Source organism: Ricinus communis, chromosome 4 (assembly GCF_019578655.1).
Source record: "Ricinus communis isolate WT05 ecotype wild-type chromosome 4, ASM1957865v1, whole genome shotgun sequence".
NCBI classification, from domain to species: domain Eukaryota; kingdom Viridiplantae; phylum Streptophyta; class Magnoliopsida; order Malpighiales; family Euphorbiaceae; genus Ricinus; species Ricinus communis.
Window position 1 is genome coordinate 25,085,858 of NC_063259.1, and position 21,023 is coordinate 25,106,880.

The 21,023-nt window shown below is 31.9% G+C and overlaps 3 protein-coding genes across 5 annotated transcripts; 1 reads left to right on the top strand and 2 right to left on the bottom strand.

The window, feature by feature from the left end:
- The first annotated feature begins 749 nt into the window (after positions 1-749).
- LOC8284477 (transcription factor PIF7) lies at positions 750-4,221 on the top strand. Of its 2 annotated transcripts, none has more exons than XM_015716491.3 (6): positions 750-1,031; positions 1,912-2,419; positions 2,838-2,936; positions 3,108-3,173; positions 3,360-3,761; positions 3,938-4,221. In XM_015716491.3, exons 1-6 carry the CDS (start codon positions 868-870, stop codon positions 4,061-4,063), a joined length of 1,365 nt encoding a protein of 454 aa, XP_015571977.1. In that variant the 5' UTR covers positions 750-867; the 3' UTR covers positions 4,064-4,221. The 2 variants fall into 2 exon arrangements, with proteins under 2 accessions (XP_015571977.1, XP_015571978.1); XM_015716492.3 differs by lacking the exon at positions 750-1,031 and adding an exon at positions 1,086-1,353.
- Positions 4,222-7,829: 3,608 nt separating this feature from the next.
- LOC8284478 lies at positions 7,830-9,859 on the bottom strand. The gene has a single exon (XM_002514657.4). The coding sequence runs from the start codon at positions 9,857-9,859 to the stop codon at positions 8,027-8,029; it is 1,833 nt and encodes a 610-aa protein (XP_002514703.1). The 3' UTR covers positions 7,830-8,026.
- A 2,338-nt stretch (positions 9,860-12,197) lies between these two features.
- On the bottom strand, positions 12,198-14,490 carry LOC8284479. Of its 2 annotated transcripts, XM_048373062.1 has the most exons (3): positions 14,459-14,490; positions 14,283-14,359; positions 12,198-13,511 (listed from the first exon to the last, which is right to left on the bottom strand). In XM_048373062.1, the coding sequence occupies exon 3, from the start codon at positions 13,390-13,392 to the stop codon at positions 12,583-12,585; it is 810 nt and encodes a 269-aa protein (XP_048229019.1). In that variant the 5' UTR covers positions 13,393-13,511; positions 14,283-14,359; positions 14,459-14,490; the 3' UTR covers positions 12,198-12,582. The 2 variants fall into 2 exon arrangements, with proteins under 2 accessions (XP_048229019.1, XP_002514704.1); XM_002514658.4 differs by lacking the exon at positions 14,459-14,490 and having other exon boundaries at positions 14,283-14,451.
- Positions 14,491-21,023: the final 6,533 nt, after the last annotated feature.

Consider the following 21,023-nt stretch of genomic DNA (forward strand, 5'->3'; position numbering starts at 1 on the left):
AATCTTAAAAAGAGTAGTGAAAACTAAACTAAAATATTTATGAAAGAATTGTAGAGAAAATAATGGTAAATAGATATAGAAAACAGATAAAAAAAAGCTCTCATCCTTCTTTTAGAATTAGGTTTACTGACATATATATAGAGAATAGTCATCTTCTAAATAAGTCTCTGTAGATACGTATGCCCAATATAAGTCTATCTAATAAATAAAACTATAAGTATCTTTATTTCCACCAAATACTATCATAAATAACTTCTAATATAAATCCTAATAATTATACAAAATAACTAAAATATTCATCAGGTCTTGTAAATAGCAGTTTATGCGTCTTAATCTTGGGTCTTGACACGAATATGTCCATTTAAGCTTCTTATTGAGTATTTAGCTCCATATCTTCTTCTCTTAGCTAATGTTATCTGAAAATAGATAGTTAAATTTAAGTGAAGTAAAAATATATATTTTTACCATATTATATATAAAAATTATATTATTAAAACTCTAAAATACTTTAAATATCTATATATAATTTGAACCTATTAAAAAAAAAAATATATATATATATGAATACTGTGAATTAAAAAAATAAAAGCAACATAATGGCCATCGTAATAGAGGTGGTTGAGGAGCATGCAAGAGCAGAGTATATCCTATTATATTAGCTACCACAAGTTTTTTTGGACGATCTCTATCAATAGATTGAGACCTCACAAAGGGGACCAATTAGCAAAAAAGCTTCTTATTTTTATAGTATTAGGACAGGGAAATCACACAGAATCCAAAAAATATAACTCCAAAAAGCCTTTCTGTTCATCCAAAGTAAAGGAATCATCATCATCATCATCATCAAATTGATCATTTATCATCAACATGAGTCAGTGTATAGTACCCAAATGGAATCTTAGACACCAAAGACAAGAACTAGTCGAAGGAGAAGAGAGTATCAGATCCTCTCACGTGTACCCCCACAGCCATAGCCACAGCCACAGCCACAGCCATAACCTGCAGAATCCCACTACCCACCTTGTCCCCATGTATGCACTAACACCACCTATCTACTATATACTTCTCTTCTGTTTCTCCTTTAGTGATTCTTTTTCTTTTTTCTTTTCTTTGCTTCTATGCAGAAAGTGTCATTCTTTTTCTCTTCCTGTTATTTTTATTTTTCCATTAAATTTTTCTAGCTTAAATAACTATGAATTGCAGCAGAAGAACCACGTATATCTTTCTTGTTTAATTACTTTTTCCAAAAAAATCACTTGTGTTATGGGCATCTCTTCTCTTGCTGCTACACTTTGGGTTTCTTCATATTCTTCTTATCAGGCTATTTCATCATCCCATGAGTTTCTTTTTCAGGTCTAAAACTACCCTTTCTTTTTTAAGCTTTCCTCAAATTTACTTCCATATCTTAGCTTGTGATTCTTTTCAGCAGAGCTCTCTTTGTTCTCTCTCTCTTTCTTGGCTTCTGTTCTTCTTTTATTCACCTTGAACATGCATTCGAATTTTCTTCCCTTTCTTTGAATTTTTTTCCTTTTCCCTTTCTGGTTTGCTTATGCATGTGAACATACAAAAACTTATTGTAAAAGACCCATTTATTAGTAGAAAATTATCATTCTTTTACCATTTACAAAAACTAAAAAATTCCCTCTATAACAATCCTTCTTTAATATCTTCTCCTCTTTGCTTGTGTTTCCTTATGTATCTATCTATGTCTTCTATTTTATGCGTTTTTAGCTTAATGTTCTTGTTAGTGAATGCTTTAAGTTTTCTGTTCAATCATTTTCTTGCTTGTCGGCATGAACTATCTAACAAAAAAGATTTAATGATTTTAAAGACCTTTCACCTAAAGTCTATGTAAAAATCTTCTTGCTAATTACCTCTAATACTAATCATAAAACTGTGTTGATAATTCAGGCCAAATCATGAGATTGCAGAGCTAACATGGGAGAATGGACAAATAGCCATGCATGGGCTTGGTGGGTTCGTTCATCCTAGCCAGACAAAGGCCACATGGGGTAGGACCAACGAAACCTTAGAGTCTATAGTCCATCAAGCCACATGCCACAACCAAAATCTGAACTCGAATCAACAAGGGGAGAAGCAAAGTCATCAGCCAACGATAGCCTCTAGTACTGTCGCATCATCGGACGGAAAATGGGCCGAAACTTCCTCTGGCCACCAGGCAGGGATGGCCCCGTTATTAATGAAGAAGCGTACTAGATCAGAATCAAATCAATGTGCAAGAAGTTTTAATGGTAGCACCAGAGAGGAACACATGGACCTTAGTGCATGTGCCAGTGCTAGTGCCACATTTTGTAGGGAAAGTGACACTACCATGATGACTTGGGCTTCTTTTGAATCACCTCCTCCAAGCTTGAAAGCAAAAACCACAGACGAAGATTCAGCTTCTCATGGCGGATCGGTAATACAATTAGAAACTAAACAAATAACATTTGTTTTTCAAAATTGGAAGAGCAAAAAGTTATTACATACTTCAACAAAGAAAAATAGATTCATATCATGAGATTCAATTTTAATAAATCCCTCTCAAATCTTTTGAAATATTTTAATTTACTGCTAATGCATGGAATACAAGTAATGTGCATGACTCCACTAATTAAAGGTACCCTTTTCTAATAGAAAATGAAATTAAGTTAAGAGTAAGTGGATTATTAATCTTCTCAGTCTTGAACTATATATGTGTATTTAATGTAAATTCTCATGTAATTAGGACTAGTATCTCTTTTAGCAAATCTTGTTAAATAGCGATGCTTCTTTTCTTTGTAATTATTATTGTTATTACTATTTTCTTCAGTTAATTCTCAACTAAATCATAACAGGAAAATCAAGATGAAGATAGAGAGACCAAAACTGAAACTGTCAGATCTCATTCAAGCAGAAGAACTCGAGCTGCTGCTGTTCACAATCAGTCTGAGCGGGTAGCCACAAGTCATTTCTGAAATATAATATATATATATATTACCCAAAATGGAGTTGGAAGATAACAACCTCCTTAAATAACTTTTTATATATGCTAAACTTTTAATTGGAATTCTTTTAATGTTATAGATTTCTAATAATGGCAACACCATTGATTTATATTGGCACAGAGACGAAGGGACAGGATCAATCAAAAGATGAAAGCTCTACAGAAATTGGTTCCCAATGCAAGTAAGGTCAGGAGGTCAATTATATGTTTCACCTTTTGCTTTTCTACATCAAAACTTAGCCCAGCTACAAAAAATCTTTCATTCTCTTTAAAACTTCATACTTAACAAAGAAAGAAAGTGTTTTAATTTGGAGCTGATATTTTTATGTATATCATTAAGTGTATAACTTTAATTTTCACTTGGAAATTGCAGACTGACAAAGCTTCAATGTTGGATGAAGTGATAGAGTACTTAAAACAACTTCAGGCGCAAGTACAAGCTATGAGTGTAAGAAACATGCCCCAGATGATGATGCCATTAGGGATGCAACAACAGCTTCAAATGTCTCTCCTAGCACGTATGGGAATGGGAGTTAGTCTAGGGATGGGAATGGGGATGTTGGACATGAGCAACATGGCACATAGTGCACCCCAGTCTCTCCCTCCATTCATCCACCCAACACAGGCCGCGGCCTCCGCCCCTACATTTGTTCCTCCTCCCTTTGTAGTTCCTTCTATGATCCCAGCACACGGTTCAGCACCACCAGCAAGTCATGACCCTGCCACCAATAACTCAGTCCCATTGCCTGATCCATATTGCAGTTTGTTAGCACAAGTATGTGGCGTAGTTAACTTGATGGGAAAAAAAAATATTATCAAAACAATAAAAACGTTTGGATTTTTCTTTCTGACAAATTGACTTTATAATATGCTGGATTATACACATTTTATATTGTTTTTTAACCCTTTTTTTCTTTTGTCTTCTTTCTTTCTTTTTCTTACAATTGAAAGTCTATGAACATGGATATTTACAACAAGATGGCAGCACTCTACAGGCAACAAGTGAATCAGACGACACAAGCAGGAAGCACCTCGTCCCAATCGAACCATGTGCAAGGAGATAGATTAACAAGTTAAAGTGGAAGAGCATGCATAAAAGCTATAAAGATAGTGTAATTCAGCTAAAAATTAATGCAACTGTTTTGGAAACATTTCTTGTATTTAATTTGTAACCAATTAAAGATCCGGTGTATGATAACACTTTTTTTTTATTATTATTTCTTTTCCTTGGAACATTCTTTCCTCATGTTATATATAATATAGTGTTGAATAATTCTAGCTCTGTACTTTTAAATAAGAATTGTATATATGATCATGACAATAATGAAAGTGCTATCTTCAAAATAGTTTTAATAAGTTTTTCTATTGACTCCAACTATAATTTGAATTTCAAGTTTCATATTATAAAAATGATTCCACTGGGAATAAGCTAAAATAATTCGTTGACAAATGAATTTTTAACAAGTAATTGAGGAAATTTAAATAGTTCATAAATTCTTGCAAAAGCTGAAAATAAGAGAATTGAGAAAGAAAAAAAAAATCAAATTTAGATTTTCTCATTGTTTTTTATAAATATACAATCTTTTCTTATAATTTTTCACTTTTTGAATTAACTACAAATTTATCTATGGTACACACATAAAGTAGAATTGACATTATTTACATTTTATTACTAACTTAATTTGTATGTTGTGCAAATGAAGATTTTGAAATATTATTTTGACTAAACAAAAGTGATTCTTATTTTATGGTTTGTGATCCTTAATCAATGTATCAAACAGTATAAAAATAATAATAATGACAATTAGGAAATGTGAAATAGATTCATATATGTACTTAAAGTATTTCAAAATAATTGAGAATAATATCTTAATTTTAAAAAATATATATTATAATATTAGATAATTGAGATATGTTCTAAAATATAAATTATATAAATTACATGTTACCAACCCATGTAAGTATAAAAATAACATGTTACCCTTACAAGTGTTATACCAGAAGTATTTAATGAGCTTATCCAACTAAGATTTTGTGGGGACCTTACCGATCCTTTTATGCAATATGAATTTTGCAAAAAAAAAAATAATAATAATAAATAAAGTATAAGTGAAGAATAATTAGAATTTAGTAAGAAAAGCATAAGTGATAAGGAGTTTCAATCAATTAACTTACTGAAATTAGTTTTCTAATTGCAATTACTTAAGTTAAGGATAAAGTTGGATGAATAGTCGGAAGGACATGACAAATTTAACAGGAATTAGCTTCATGGCAGACCAGCCAAGAAGCAGGAATAGTTAGGGCCCCCCATAAATGGGAAGTGTGAATCAAAGATTACTGTCTACCTTCGATGTATCGAAGTTGGCAACAGTGCATTGTCAGCATCTCCAAAACTTTCGGACATGACATCTCTTTATGTTATAGGGCCACATTATATCTCTCGCTAATTAAGTTGCAGAGAAGAAATTAAGCTTTTGTCCTCTAATCTATTATTATTCAGAAAATAGTTTTTAGTGTATATTAAGTATGAAAATTGCCCTCTTAAAATTGAAATTATAAAAACACCAATTGATATTTGATTTTAGATGGTGTCAATATATCTTTAAATTTACCATTTGGTTATGGTGGGAGGTGAAGTCGATGGCTTTCAAGCCAATTAAAGAAAGATTCAGAGAGGAACTAAATAAACTGATTAACAAGTAAACATTGATCAATGGCATACAATAGACATAATCTTGAATTATGTTTTTGATTTCTTTTATTTGGTATTTAGAACCGGCACCCTTGGAGGTGAAGTCGATGGCTTTCAAGCCAATTAAAGAAAGATTCAGAGAGGAACTAAATAAACTGATTAACAAGTAAACATTGATTAATGGCATACAATAGACATAATCTTGAATTATGTTTTTGATTTCTTTTGTTTGGTATTTAGAACCGGCACCCTTGGAGGTATGAACAGAAGGTCAGCCTGTAATTATTTAATGTGCTTGAAAGTGACACTGAATTGGAGGGACTTGCCATGATTTTTTTACGTCCAAAAGATGATTTTGATTTTGATTTTGATTTTTCTTCTTCTTCCAGCTCTGTTTAGTATTAATCAACCTTGACACTTGCTCGTGAGACTCATGCAAATGAAAAAGCACGTTCTTGTCATGCATGTTAATTTCACGATCAACCATACTATACTATACAATTATATAGTATTATACTAAAGATTTGACATATCATGACACTATTCCTTATTTCTATCAAATTATAACTTGAAAAACAGGTCTATATGCATTATATACAGTCAACCGTTTTATATTTAATGTTTAATAAATTAATAATTTCTAAAAGCTTGAAGAATCAAATTTCATTTTTTTTAGAATTAAACTTAATAAATTAATAATTTTAATATTTAATAATTATTTGATTCAATAAATATATTAATTATAAGAGGACTTGACTGTATATAATTTTTAAATAAAATTTCTATTTTTTTAGTTGAAACCTCTGAATTAGAGTTTTCTAATCCCTCTAATAACAAAGAAGAATTTCAAATTAATGAAATTAAAATTTCATATGAATACTCTGAATCGAATTTTGATATATACCACACATTTATAAAAGTTTGTTTTTTGTTTTTAATTTCCGTAAATTTTTATGAATGCAAGAAAATAAAATAAAAAAATTGAAAGAAAAGGAAGTAGATCTTTAGGAGATGAGGATGAGAGCCTACATAAAAAAGAGAAGAAAAGAAAATGTGGACCACGACCACATAGATATGGTCATGAAAGGCCAAAAAGGGACCATTTTTAGGCTCCACATGAGGCACTCAATATATGGCATTCAATTAGATTATGTATAGCATCAACCTCTTCAATCATAATCAGAAATAAGAAGAATATTTATATATAGATAGATTGGACCAGACAAGCTTCACACCTTCACCTCATATTTGTACCAATGGAAATTTCCTAAAATATGTGTTCTGTGTGAGGACCAATTTTCCCATTTGTCACAGGCTGTAAATGAGGCCATCTCTTTTATAATGAGAGTGACTTGCTTAATTTTGGCATCCATATCCAATTTCTTTCAAAATCTCTGAAAATGTGGATAACATATCTGCTTGTATTGGAATGTCCCACTTTCACACAAGAGGATAAAAAGCAAGAAAAGGAACATCTGGCAGCTCAAGAAACTTTTTTATGCCTGAATGAGAACAATAAATATGTGCTGTCCCATCTTGACTCAATATATTTGAGATTTGGCTCTCTAAGAGAAGTTATTGAGCAGGACCAAAGTCTTATCAGCCACCATCTTATGAACGGATCAAACATCATAATTTAGAGTGCTTCAATCTGTAATAGCTCATTGTTCTGATCACTGTCTACCATCTAGAATATTTTCATTCGTAGAACCTGTAAAATCACACACCACGTATACAAGCAGGCTTGCAATTACTATAAATGGTGCTTTCCATCTCGCACAGTGCAATTACTAACAGGCATTACCATTGACTCGAACGTGTTGAATCAACAATAATAATATGGAATTATGTTTTTCAGGAATGGAGGTTGCTTCATTCACAAGTATAATGAATTAAGTTTCTTGTATTACGACACATTGTAGTAGTTTTCTCTTTAAATAATGCAACCTGAAATGCCTGATGAATATTCTGAGCAACAGAGAACAGGGCATATTCATTTGGATATATTTCTGGTAACTAGAAATAATTAAAATGCAAGCAATATCCATCGCTAAGCAACATTTTTTTAACTACGATACCGGAGAATGACATAAATATACAAACATGTCTCATCAAAAAAATATTAAGAAGGGAGAGAAACTAATCACAAGATGTGAAAATGAAAACAGAAAATGTTCTTAGAGAAGAGAGACAGACAATGAAATCTCTTTCATTGTTCTGAGGATTTTCCTGATCTCAACGAATTATTAATTAGCCGTTGCAAAAGTTTGCAAGTTTGCTTCCTCCATAAGGTTATTATATACAGCAAATATATCTTAATGATATAAAATAGCGCCCTTTGAAACTCGTCATGCATCAGCTGTTGGTAATGGTTTGGAATCCTGAAGAGAGATCACTGTTTCAAAAGCACCGACCAGAGCCTTGACCTTACTCTTCTTGGTCTCAGCAAGCTTATTTGCCGTCTCCTCTATCATGTTATTCAGTAAATTCTTCACAACTTTCTTTCCTTCAATTTTTTGATGTTTTAAAACAACCTTCTTACCTTCAGATTTTGTAACACTAATTTCACCATCGTCCACGTGGGTCCCTGTATTCTTAAAGTTCCTGTCTATCTTCTCAACTTTACTAATTTGGCTGTCCTTGTGTCTTCGCCTAAATTTGAGTCTTTTTGGAGATGTAATCACAGGGCAGAGCTCAAGCACCTTCCCTTTCCTAAAACTTAGCTTTCTTACTAGGGAACCTTTATCTTTTGAACTAACTACTACACCCTTTCTAGGGCTACTCTTTAAATCAATCTTTGCAGTCGCTGAATCTTTTTCATTGTCAGTTTCATGGTACTCAGAGAAGCTACCACTCTGCCTATAATTGGGTGATGCTAAAGAAGAAATGGATGACCGAATAGCACGAGTTCCCTGTTTAATGCGTCTCAAGCTGTTTTTCTCAGGGGATGAAGGTGATTGACTGTCACGGATTCCAAATTTAGTGCGTCTCAAAAGCTTGTGCTCCAAGGATGAAGATACTTGAGCATGTTTCAAGCTTTTATCCTTATGGACGGTAGATGGAAAAATAGAAATATCACTTATTTCAATTACATGCGAAGTCTTCTCTGGCCCATCATCACTGCTGGGCTGCTCAGATTTAGCTTCCCCAACATCACTGAGATCCTTCAGACGAGAAACCCCTTTCAGGCTCTTGAATTCTTCAGTATCCACACTTGAAACTCTCTTGTCAGAACGTTTGGGAGAAAGAGAAACAATTGGTCGTCTCAAAACCTTCTTAACTGTACGCATGGCAGACGAAGAAACAGTTGCTCGAGCCACATCCTTTCTCTCATCCAACATAGAGGTCTTCTTTTCTTTAATGCTTCTGAGTTTATTTTGCTCTCGGCTACTTAATGATCTAGGTGGATTCAACAAAGAAAGTCCCATTTCGTTGTCTTTATAGAGTCCAACACCGTCTTCTTTACTGCATGAATGCTGTTTAATTGGCAGAGTAGACGACTTTGACAGCATAGACTTTGGCTTTGGAACTACTTCCTTGAGAGGCAATGAATGCTGTTTTAACAAGACAGTCTCTCTCTTACACAGAGATGACGTCTTAGTGAGAACAGAAAAATCAGGTTTCTGGCATTTGGACCCTGAAGAAGGCGTAAAACTGACTGCTAGTTTCATTTTTCTCTCTGCTAAAGTTAGAGTCTTCCCAATTTCCTGGCTTTTACCTTGCTTTTCCATTCTTTTCCCCATTACGGGACTATTTGGTGTCTTTGTTTCAGGATCCTGTCTTGTTCCATATTTACAATTATCATGGCAAGAACCTGTTGAAGCTGCAAGATAACGGGAAAGAATCTTAACACTTTTGTATGGGATGCCAATGTTCCCAGTAGAGAACCTTCTTACATGACCATGTTTGGACACACAACTTCCTGAGACCACCTTGGCAGAATCACTCTCAGGAACCAAAGAGGAAGAATCAGAATCTGTCTCTGGGATCAGTGAAATAGTAGCAGAGTACCTTCTTACATGCCCATGTTTGGACTCAGAGCTCCCTGAGACCAACTCGGAAGCAGAATCAGTCTCCGTGATCAGTGAGATCCTCTCCTGGATAACAGGTATAGAATTGCTCTCAGGAATCATTGATGCACCATCACTCTCTGGGATCACATCCAATTTCTCCGCTATCATTGTTAACCAAATAAAGCAGCAAACTTAGTAATCCTGCAGCAGAAAAGAAGATTTAGAAAGATGAAAGGCAGAAATGGAAAAGAGGGAGAAATAAAATTGCAAAGTTGGCCAAGAACATTCTCTTTGTATTCTCCTTGATATTTTGGGAAGATGATAAAGCAATGCATAATACCAGGAACGAAAAAACAAATAAAAATAAAGCAGCAACTATCTGGAGCCTCGAAAACATAAAAGGTTGTCAGCCTGAAACAAGCATAAATCAAGTTCTTCTGAGCCATCATTACTCATGATTAATCGTTAATTTCTTTGTGTCCTTAAACACTTGCTTAATTATAGAGCAAATTTGATGTCATAAATCCAAATGAAACATTTGCAATCGAATATTCATCATTCTTTTTCAAACTTGATGAAGGTTTTAAAAGTAAGAGTTATCAAATGGCTTAACTTTGAGATTTTTGATCCTATATGCTAACAGACACAATTGCTATGGTCCCATGGATGACCTTCTCCTATTAGCTTCAGTCATGGCTTCAGTAGTAATAACTCCATATATGGTACATTGATTGTACTACAAAGAAATCGTTTTTATTTTCAAACGGCCAATATTGGTACAGGAATATCAAACGACTACCATAATCATAAGCCAAAATCAAACCAACCCAATCGCAGAAATGGTTTCAAAAGCTCATTTCAATCAACAACTGACAATCATAATCCAGAAAGAAACGAACCCATGTTGCATTTTGGTAATATAAACGTAAAGATTAAATACAAGATACAAAAAGAGAATGAAATGAGGCAAGAACATACCTTTCTCTTTGAGTGTTTCTCCAAAGGAAAGCAAAAACCCCTTCTCCCCGAAAGAGAATGATGTCTGCTCTCTTATTTCAAAGAAAACAAAGAAAAGGATAATTGGGCAACAAATGGTAATAAAATAGCGTTTTTGTTGTAGTTATGGCATCTGCCAACCGGAGAAACAATATAAAAAACAACAACCCCAACAAACCAAAAACCCAGATGATGAGAGAGAAAGACAGGATTCTAGAGAGAGAAACTTCTGGACCCTCCTAAAATGTCAAAAACAGAAAAACGGTCTTTGTCAAGAGATCGAGATAAAACGTACTAGAAATAGAAAATGATTGCGTCACTAGCAGTTATTTAACATGATCTATTTATAAAATCTTATTACAATCTTTTTATGTCTATTCCCATCGAATTGGAAAGAAAATAAATAGATATGAATCCCCCCATATATTAAAATTCTTTTGCTCACAGATTCAACTGCCAAGACTTCTTAATAAAAGAAATTGGCTTAGACTAAAACAGAAAAAGGGCCTCGCATTATGCTCTTAACTTTTTCTTTAAAGAAAATAAAAATTATTCAAAATTATAAAATCAGGGAGTAATTATTTCTTTACATTTATCTTAAAGATTTCATTTTTTTCTCTTTTTTAAGAATAAATACTCCTGTTACTTAAATTAAAATTGGATTTATTAATAGACTTATTTACTTATGATTGTTAAGGTTTGAAAATGTCTCTTTCCTTGTGGCTCAGAGCTTCCTCGGAGTGGAATGAAGAAATTCGTTAGAGAGGACTGAAGTAGAAGTGACTCTCCTAAGAAGGTATTTCCAGGAATAAAGAAAGAAAATAACGGTGCTTTGTGTGGTCAGAAGCCCAAAAAAGTTCACATTGTTCTGAAAAAATCAATTTCGATAATCATTTTTATCACCATATTTTAGTCTGAAATAATAAAATATTTGAAAACAATATCATTGTAATGATGCATTTGTAATTGACCATGATGGCAAATTTAGTTAAAATCGAGTTTTTTTAAATAAACCTATGAAAACCTTGAAGAAAAGTATCAAATCATACTGTATTATAATACAACCCATTGTAAAGAAAAGAGCATTCTGTTGCCTTACTGAAAACATTATTAAGGAAAGAAACTGATACTCAAAGAATAATTTCGAAATGAAGAGAGAGCAATTTGATTATTTCTTCTACTTTATACGCGTTAACAAATAATATGCGCACTTTTATATATGGAATAAATATTCCAAGTAATGCTTGTTTCTTTTCCACAAGTTCAGTTTCAGAATTCAAGCCTAGCGTTAAGCAGAAATCTCATGGGAAACGACAGAATAGTGACCTACCATCTTTCTTCACATCCAAAAGCTAACAAAAAATAATTAAAGCTCCAGCTAAACCAATAGTCATGTTCATCAAATGAGCATATACAATCTCATTCGGACACAAAACGACATCCAGGGTATTCTGTAGCTTCACATGGATATCAGAGTTTTTCTTCTTTTTTTTTTCAAAAAGAAAGAAAAGGAAATGGAACATTCAATGTAACATATATAAAGGGCCAGAAACAAATCAGGAATGATGTACTTGAGTTCTTGCAAGAGCATATGTACACAGTACACTGCACCAAAATACTACCAGCAATGCACTAACATATTTCTAGTAGATCATTGACTGCGCCTGAAGATTTTGGAACTTGACCAAGCTAACATTTGCAATCAACTTATCTGTCAACTCATCTGCTAGAAATTTTCTAATAGAGTTTGGTACAAATTCATAACTTCAGATCCAGCTGCAAGCTGGTAACTATCTAATAGAAGGAAAGTCGTCGGATTGCAACACTTATGTGGATTATAAAGAAGAAAAATGCCGCGCACATCTGCAGAATCCAGTATATAGGATAGCGGCAACTCAAGTAATGATTTCTCTAACCAACCAATCAAGACTAGGTAAGGCGAAGTATAAGATGAGAAAAGAAGGGAGAGCAAACACGAGCGTGATAAGGATGTAGAGTGCCAAGATAGCTGCACTGGCCGGTATTGCATACAAGATAACCAAAAGAAATATGGCAATTAAGGGAAACTTAGCTGTCAAGTGGACAAAGAGAGCCAATGACTTGCGTAAGGATAACTGAAGTCTTTCAGCATTTAAGTAGCTATTGTTAAGCCAGCCCTCATTATGGTTAGGCACCAATTGTCGCGTGGGATGAGTACACAGGGCTCGCCTGTTGATAACTTGGCCGACTTGATTTCCTACAGGTACATTTCTGTTCGAAGAACAGACAGGTTGGTTATCCCCATGAAAGGAGAAATATGACTTTGATCTATCACCATTCAAGCTCTCAACCATCCATAGAAGAAAATAGTTTTTACGGGGGAACCTGAGATTTCCTTTATAGACCAGCCTGAGAGACAATAGATTACACCATGGACAAGAAATGAAGAACGGAAGCTGGATTGGCAGCGGTAGGGGTTTCACAATAGCCCTTTGCAGTCCCAAAACACAATTCTTACAAAGGGTGTGGCCACACCATAAAACATAAGGCACGTTTTCAACAATGTTGAAAGATTCCCAGCATATAGGGCATTCCAGTCCCTCCTCTCTGCTATTGTTTACAAAAGGTTCATCATCTGAGCACTCTGAAGATGCTTGGCGCAGCTTTAAAAGGTCATTCTTCAATCCAATGGTTCCACTAATGGCTCTTGATGCAAAACTCCACATGGTGAAAGAGAAATAATTCGACTTGCAAAAGCAGATAGTGGTTTAAGTATAATAGGCATGCAAAGACATCAAAGAGTACCAACGACCACTACTTGGATTGGAACCTGCAACGCCCACACCTGGTCGAGCAGAGAATTTGTGAAAATACTATACTATAAAAAGAAATTGCTATACTTGCAATAACACTTAACATGATAGACCATAAATAATTTCTCCGATATGAAGACCTATGAGTTTGAACTGAAGGAATGTTCGTATTCCTTTCAGTTAAATCCATATAAGAAAAAGAATTACACGGAGCGGTCAAGCATACATAAGATTCTAAATGCAAAAATAAACAGAAACCTGTGTTCACTATAGTTGACCATTACAGATCAAGATAAACCATAATCCCAAATGGATGATTGCCATTGCGTGTCCAATACTAAGGACATACAATTCCCCACTTACTTCAACAAAAGTGGACTGAACATGCAATTAAAACAGCCATATAACAATTGAAGTCCTTTTTTTTTTTTGTCAAAAGCCCCTTTTTTTCCTCTCTGCTCACTCATTCCTTAAACTGTGGAATTTACAACAGCTAAAAAAAAAAAATCAAACTCTACACCACAAATTATCTGGGGGAGGGCATAGTAGAAGAAAAAAGAAATTATTTTGAGCAAAGCATAGTGATTCAAATGAGTACAGCAAGAATTCTATAAAGAACCAGAGATTTAACAGCAATATCATATGAAATTGACAGAAAAGGAAAAAAACCCAGATGAGTTAAGAACAATTATGGACTAAAAACACTAAATCCAATTCAAATATCATTAGAGAATAACATGAGCTGCAATTAGAAATTAAGAAGAAGAGAAGGCAAGTGAGAGAATTGGGAAGTGAGAGCTCACCAGAGAGAAGAAAGGAAAAACAAAAAAAGAGCCACGTTTTTCTTTGTCTCTGTCACTTTATGTGTGCGTTTTTCTATCTGTAAGAGGAACTAAATTAATTAAATAAAGAAAAATAAAGGAGGCATCTTTATAAGATTCAGTGCAAGTATAGAAGAGACTGAAAGAGAGATGAATACTGTGTCTATTTTGATCGAGATCCAAGTGTGCAATAGAACACGGCCAATCACTTTAAACGATGTCGTATTTGCTCTGCCTTTTTGTGTTGCGACTGTTTTATCCTAAACTTTCCTAGCTCACTTGATTTTCCTTAAGTCAATATTACTTCGGTAATCTTTAATCGTTTCGAAATGGCAGTAACATACCACTTTTTGTGATTTCTTTCTATTAAAGAATCAGACTTTTTTCAAATAAATTGAAATAATTAAAGTTTTTCTATTTGAAATTATCATAGGTCTAATTCATATTACTTTGACCGAATTATTCATAACGGCATATTTATAATGCAATTGTAGTGATCAGTTGGATCTTTAATTAATTAATTAATTAACACCTTATTTTTTTACCTTTTCTTTTCTTTAATACATAGGAAGTCAAGCTTCATGATGTGACATTTGGCACTGCTGATGTTGCCGTTATGTTTTATTCACGGCGTTCCACCTGTTTATTATTGTAAAATTAATGATTAAACGATTGATATAATATTTATCAAATATTTATTTATGTATGTAGGTCTAAAAGGTTATAATATAATAGAGACCACTACATAATATTAATTAAATCTTTTTTATTTTCACAATATTTATATTATCATATAATATAATCTGTAATTACAATATATATAAGAAAAATGCTACAGGAAGGGAACAAATAGTTTTACTGATATGATGTTACTTATTGTTTAATTAAATAGATTAATTTGATTATGTATTAATTTAATTTTTTAAAAATAATATTAATAATTTATTAAACATTAGTATAATCTAGAACTTTATTTTTAAATATATTTAACTACTAAGTATAATTTACTTTTAAAAAATATTTTTTCTTATAATTATTATATTATAATTATTTATTTATTAATTTTTTTGTTTTACATGATACGTGGGTTTCCTGTCACAAATAAAATAAATTAAATATGATCAACAGGCTTATTGAAGAAAAAAATGTGAATCCAAAATTTCAAATGGTAAAAAACCCAGTTTAAATTGGGTGGAGCCAAATCCATTTCACTTGAGGCCTTGGGGCGGTTGGTTCGGTGGCTGGTGAGTGACTCCGATCAGAATAAGAAGGCGATATATACATGCCACACAGTGTAAGCAAAATGATTGCTAATGTAACAGTAGTATACACACATGCATATGTAGCAGGACAAGTTGGCAAGAAAAACAAAAAAAAAAAAAAAACTTTATTTATTTTTGTATTATAAAATATGAATATTATCATTTTAATTTGGAGTTGTTGAGCAATTGTAATTCAATATTAATTAATGCCACAAATTGCTTGGGTCGATTTCATTTGTTGAGCCATTAATGGGCAAATAGTAATACCCCCAATTGGTCGGACCATTAGTTTTAAGATCATCAAATTTTGTTGCGGCATTGGGTACCCTTTTAAAATTATTGATATCAATTAAATAGATGTTGCATTAAGATCCAAAGAGAGTTTGTTCAATACCAACATACAACATAGGCGGAGTAACTATCTAAACAACCAGGAATAGAGCCATTCAGAGGTGCTCGGGCTATCCGGTCCCCCACAGAATTACATTTGTTCACAAAAGTAAACAGAACAACATGGAATGTCAAGCAAATAGAAAAGACAATCCCTGACAATCGCACCAATTTCCTAAGGGCATGGCTACGGTCCTTGCGGGGCGTTAAACAACACGAGGGAATCTGTCTCAAAAATACTCCCAACAGGGAGGATAGCCTTAGCCAGCCGAAGGGCATCCTTGAAGGCCATTGCCTCAGCTATCAACAGAGAAGAAGCTTTAACCAATTTGGAGCTGCCATCTCTAGGCTGGCCCTTGCAATCCCTGCAACACAACCGCTGCTGGAACTACACCTTTACCAGGATCAAAAGAGGCATCTGAATTGAACTTCAAGACTCCTGGGGGTGCCAGCTTTCACCAGCTGGTGAAGTCTCCGTGTCTAGCAATTGCAGCTTGAGCTGCCTTAACCTAATCTTCACTCATCTGAAAAGCTCTGCATATGGTGACAACAGGGTCAGGAGAATTCAACTCAAAAGCAGTTGCATTCCTGCTTTTTCCATATATTAATGCATTAAAAGCTTTACAATCAGTTTCATATTATTGTATATAAGGTGTATCGTAAACACTATCTATAATATTTTAAGAAAAGAACTGCATATAAGGTTGACTTAAAAATTGAGATTGGAGAAATTTTGAATTACTTTTTTATTTTAATTTTGATCACTTGATTATAATAAAAATTAATTTTTCAAATTAAATTAGAATTTTCAAAATTAAGAATTTGGATAAAATTGTAAAAAGTTGAATAATTTAAATTTTATTATACACATCAAGCTTTCATGTTAACATGGTAATTTTTAATGCGGCAGTTATGTATTTCTAGACAAATAATAAATTCTCACACAATCAATTGTGAAAGAAGACAATAGGTATAAGTGTTTTATTATTTAATAGTAAATAATTAATATATTTATTTATTTATTTAATTAATATATATATTTTTTAAGTATATATTTCTTGAAGCATCCCTTAATTAAATAATTGAAACACTATCGGTGGGTCAAAATTATAAATGAAAGTTACAAAGGGGTGAATTTTAAATTTAATTTAGTGGGTAAACTCTAGTTTATGCATATAGGGGCCATTCTTGTTGAGCTCATGATATTGGTTTAGTTTAATTAAAATTTCAAATTTAAATATTAAATATTAAATATAGAGTATATAATTGTGTTAAAAATTTTAAAATCATATTTTACCACCTGCAAATAACATATACTGACATATTCTAAATTAGTTATACTCAAACTCATACTTATACTAAATTAAAATAACAATCCTCTATACTTTAATTTTTCTTTTTCCAGAACTACTCTAGATATTTTATAGCTTTTTGTCACATGTTTCTTTTTCCACATATATATATATAAAAGAATTTAATCTATTATTGAGATAGTACATTAGTGTATATTTTTATCAAAGCTTCATTATACTCCAAGTGTAAAATAATTAGTGTATGTGACTAAAGTCGCAAGATAATACATATAAGTTATTAATTACTTGCCATGCATGCAACCTAATATGATTAAGCAACAAATAATACAAGTACGTAACTTGTTATTTTGAGTAGCATCATTAAGGGAGAGACACAGAGGGAAGAAGAGGCTGTAAATCAACATCATGTAAAGCTGCAGTGCAAGTTTTCCATCCAATCCATCACAGCAAAATCAATATGCTGATTTTGTCAATAATGCAAACAAATTATCGATGTGGGTTTGTCAATATAATAATATAGAGAGAGAATTGAGATTTTAGAGCTTTGACATTAATTAGTCACCATAGAATATACATATTATAAACTTAATTAATGGATAAAGGGTCAAATACCCTCCTAATTTGTAGCTCAAAGTTAAATAAGTCTAATTTTAACAATTTTAATAAATAGGTCTATAGCTTCTATTTAAGAACTAAATAGATTCAAATTTTTAAAAAATTATGAACATGTTTATCATATTTATTATTTTTATTTCAGTCACTGCCCACTTTGTCAAACTATCGCTAACACTTTTGTCATCAATTTCATTACGTTTGGTAAAATTTTAAATTTATTTGATTTTTAAATAGAAATTATAAGTCTATTTGTTAGAATAATTGAAATTAGACTTATTTAGCCATGAGTTACAAGTTTAGAGGTATTTAAATGCTTTGTCCCTTAATTAATATCACAATTTATAAGCTTTACCATGGGTGAAATTTCTTATAGCATACTGAAAAATTGGTTGTTGTCAGGATCATAGTGTAAGTGCTTTATGGATTCTCAAATATATACATACATATATAAATATACAATTAGAAGAAAGCTGAAAGGAAAGGAAAGGAAATAATATGCACAGGAAATTAAGTCTTAGACAAAGGTTTCTTTTATGTCAGCTGCATAGTGTAAGGTAATCTCAAAATGATTGTTTTTCTGAACATTGTATATAGAAGATATGGTAACTAATAAGTATATGTCAATACATTATGATGGCTTCTTACTACCATCAGATCTACAAAAGCAAAATCCAATGATCAATCAAGGACCATGTCTGAGTCAAACCCTTATCGGCCAAGGCTTTTAATTGTACAAATCATTGTACATTGGTGGTAGCTAGGATCTTAATTATGCTTCAGGTTTAATTAAGTATTGTTAAAATTGTTAAATCATGTTTAGAAATCACTCACACCACGCTATCTTAAGTCCTTTTTATTTCTGTGATTCTCTATCTATTTTAATTCATATTTATATATTAATTACTACAATATCGAGTTATTTAGTAATTTTTTATTATCTATAAAAAAAAATAACGATTTACAATGAACAAAAAGGCTATACATTATTAACTTCTGTTTATTCGACTAAATCAACAAATTGTTTATTTGTAATTAAAATCGTATTAATTTATTCAAAGCTTATTGGTAGAAGTTGAAGTTGCCCTGCAAGAGTATGCCTTAAGTTATTTGTAACTAACTCATGGGGTAATTACTAATTATTGTTAGAAGTTGTATTTATCTAACGTTGCTTGATTATTGAGTTGTTATAATGTATATAAATGGATTGGGCACTTTTTTTCTTTGAGTTAGTTTTTGGGATGAGTTCTATCCAAGCCCATTTATCATGGTATAAGAGCCAGCATTTTATCTGCGATGGTGGGTTTGGTCCCGGCCAATTTACATGTCACGCTAAGCGTGAGGGAGGATGTTAGAAGTTGTATTTATCACACATCACTTGGTTACTTGACTGTTATAATATATATATATATATATAAGTGGATTGGACACCCTTTTTCTTTGAGCTAGTTTTTGAAATGAGTTCTATCCAAATCCATTTATCAATTATAACAATTAAGGGATAATTAGATGAATTGGCATCGCCATTTTGATGGTAAATAGGAACAAAAAGAAATTATAGTACATAATATTTCGATCCTTCTCTTCAAATTAAGGTATTGAATACTAACTAAGCAAGTAAAAAGTATGTAACTACAGAAACTTAAATGAAAATGTAAGTCGTTCATAATATTTGTATAAAAGAAAATAGAGACTTCATTTAAACTCTTACATGCATAATTATATGATTTTCTTTAAAATTAAAGTTTTAAAGGAAATGGTGCCTGTTCAAATGATACAATATGAAGATTATTATTATAATTTATTGGATTTATGCTCTGAAAATGAGTCAAGTACCATTAGATTGTTTGGCACACATATATATATATAACATTCATACTCCAAATCTATTAGGTTAATACGTAAAGGAACATATTATAAACATTAGGACACACTTTTATCTTTTAGGTTTGACTTCTTCTTTCTTTTTCCCCCCCTTATGTGTAGTAAGAAAGAAGCAACACAACTAATGCCTAGAGGTATAGAAAAAGAAAAGGAAAATAGGGGGCTCACAAATTACATGGCCAGAATTAAAAACAATAATTACAAGAAAAGGAAAAGAACAATGTGAATGAAAATATAAAATTAACATGATAGTAGATGTTCCCTTGGCTTAAAGAAGGGGCATTCCAAAGTTGTTGTGTAGGCAGCAAAAAGCCATTGTACCACAATTTCTTCCTTTTTTCTTTTGTTCTTATAGAATTTTTGGTTAACTAAGCAATCATGATACGCTCTTCTTAAGGAAAATGTATAATTAACTATAATATATATATATATATATAGAGAGAGAGAGAGATCATGTATTTAGAAGTTAGGTTTACTTCATGTATTAATTTATGATTAAAGAATGAAAAAGCATTAATAATTATTATTATTATAATGCAACTTATGTATATATTTAGATGTGTTGTGATTATTGGTTAGCTTTCTGTAAACCCTATAAAGAAAACAATTATATCATGCATATCTTGGTCGCCTAAAATTAATCATTAAGAGTTTTAAATGTTTCTTTTTTTTCTTTCTTTTTTTGGGTCTCAATGCCATTTTGAGCTCCTAAACTAGCTTGTAAAAATATATAATATGCCCGCAAGTATATATATATATAAGGCACACATAGTCCAAAATTGATGAAATTTGATTTGGCATTTTGTAATGCATTATTGTTCTAATTGTTATACAATATATATTGTGTTTGTATTATTAGTATTAAAAAAATAATAATCCAAAATTAATGAAATTTGATTTTATACTCTAATATTAGTAATTAGAATCCACATTTTAAAATATTATTTTTTATTTTTATTTAGTATCTAGAGTTAGTCTAATTAATTTAAAATGAGTCATATAAGATTTTTAGAGGTAATAAAGTTTAATTTTAAAAAATTTAATATAACTATTTAAAGATCAGACTCAAAACTTAAAATGAATTTTATCATCTTATTTACATATAATTTATATATTTTAAAATTTAATAATTAGTTTAAGTTATTTTATTTTTTTATATTCAAAAGGAAAAATTATACCAATGGTGGCTATAATTTTAGTCATTTTTGTGGCTGAATATTTTTTTTATTTAAAAATTTAAAAAAAATATCTAAATCAGTTTT

Excerpts from the sequence above, each read along its gene's own strand:
- LOC8284479 (XM_048373062.1), bottom strand. The coding sequence starts at position 13,392 with ATGTGGAGTTTTGCATCAAGAGCCATTAGTGGAACCATTGGATTGAAG.
- LOC8284478 (XM_002514657.4), bottom strand. The coding sequence starts at position 9,859 with ATGATAGCGGAGAAATTGGATGTGATCCCAGAGAGTGATGGTGCATCA.
- LOC8284477 (XM_015716491.3), top strand. The coding sequence starts at position 868 with ATGAGTCAGTGTATAGTACCCAAATGGAATCTTAGACACCAAAGACAA. Across the intron at positions 1,032-1,911 it reads ACTACCCACCTTGTCCCCAT|GCCAAATCATGAGATTGCAG; the intron begins GTATGCACTAAC and ends TTGATAATTCAG. Across the intron at positions 2,937-3,107 it reads TTCACAATCAGTCTGAGCGG|AGACGAAGGGACAGGATCAA; the intron begins GTAGCCACAAGT and ends ATATTGGCACAG.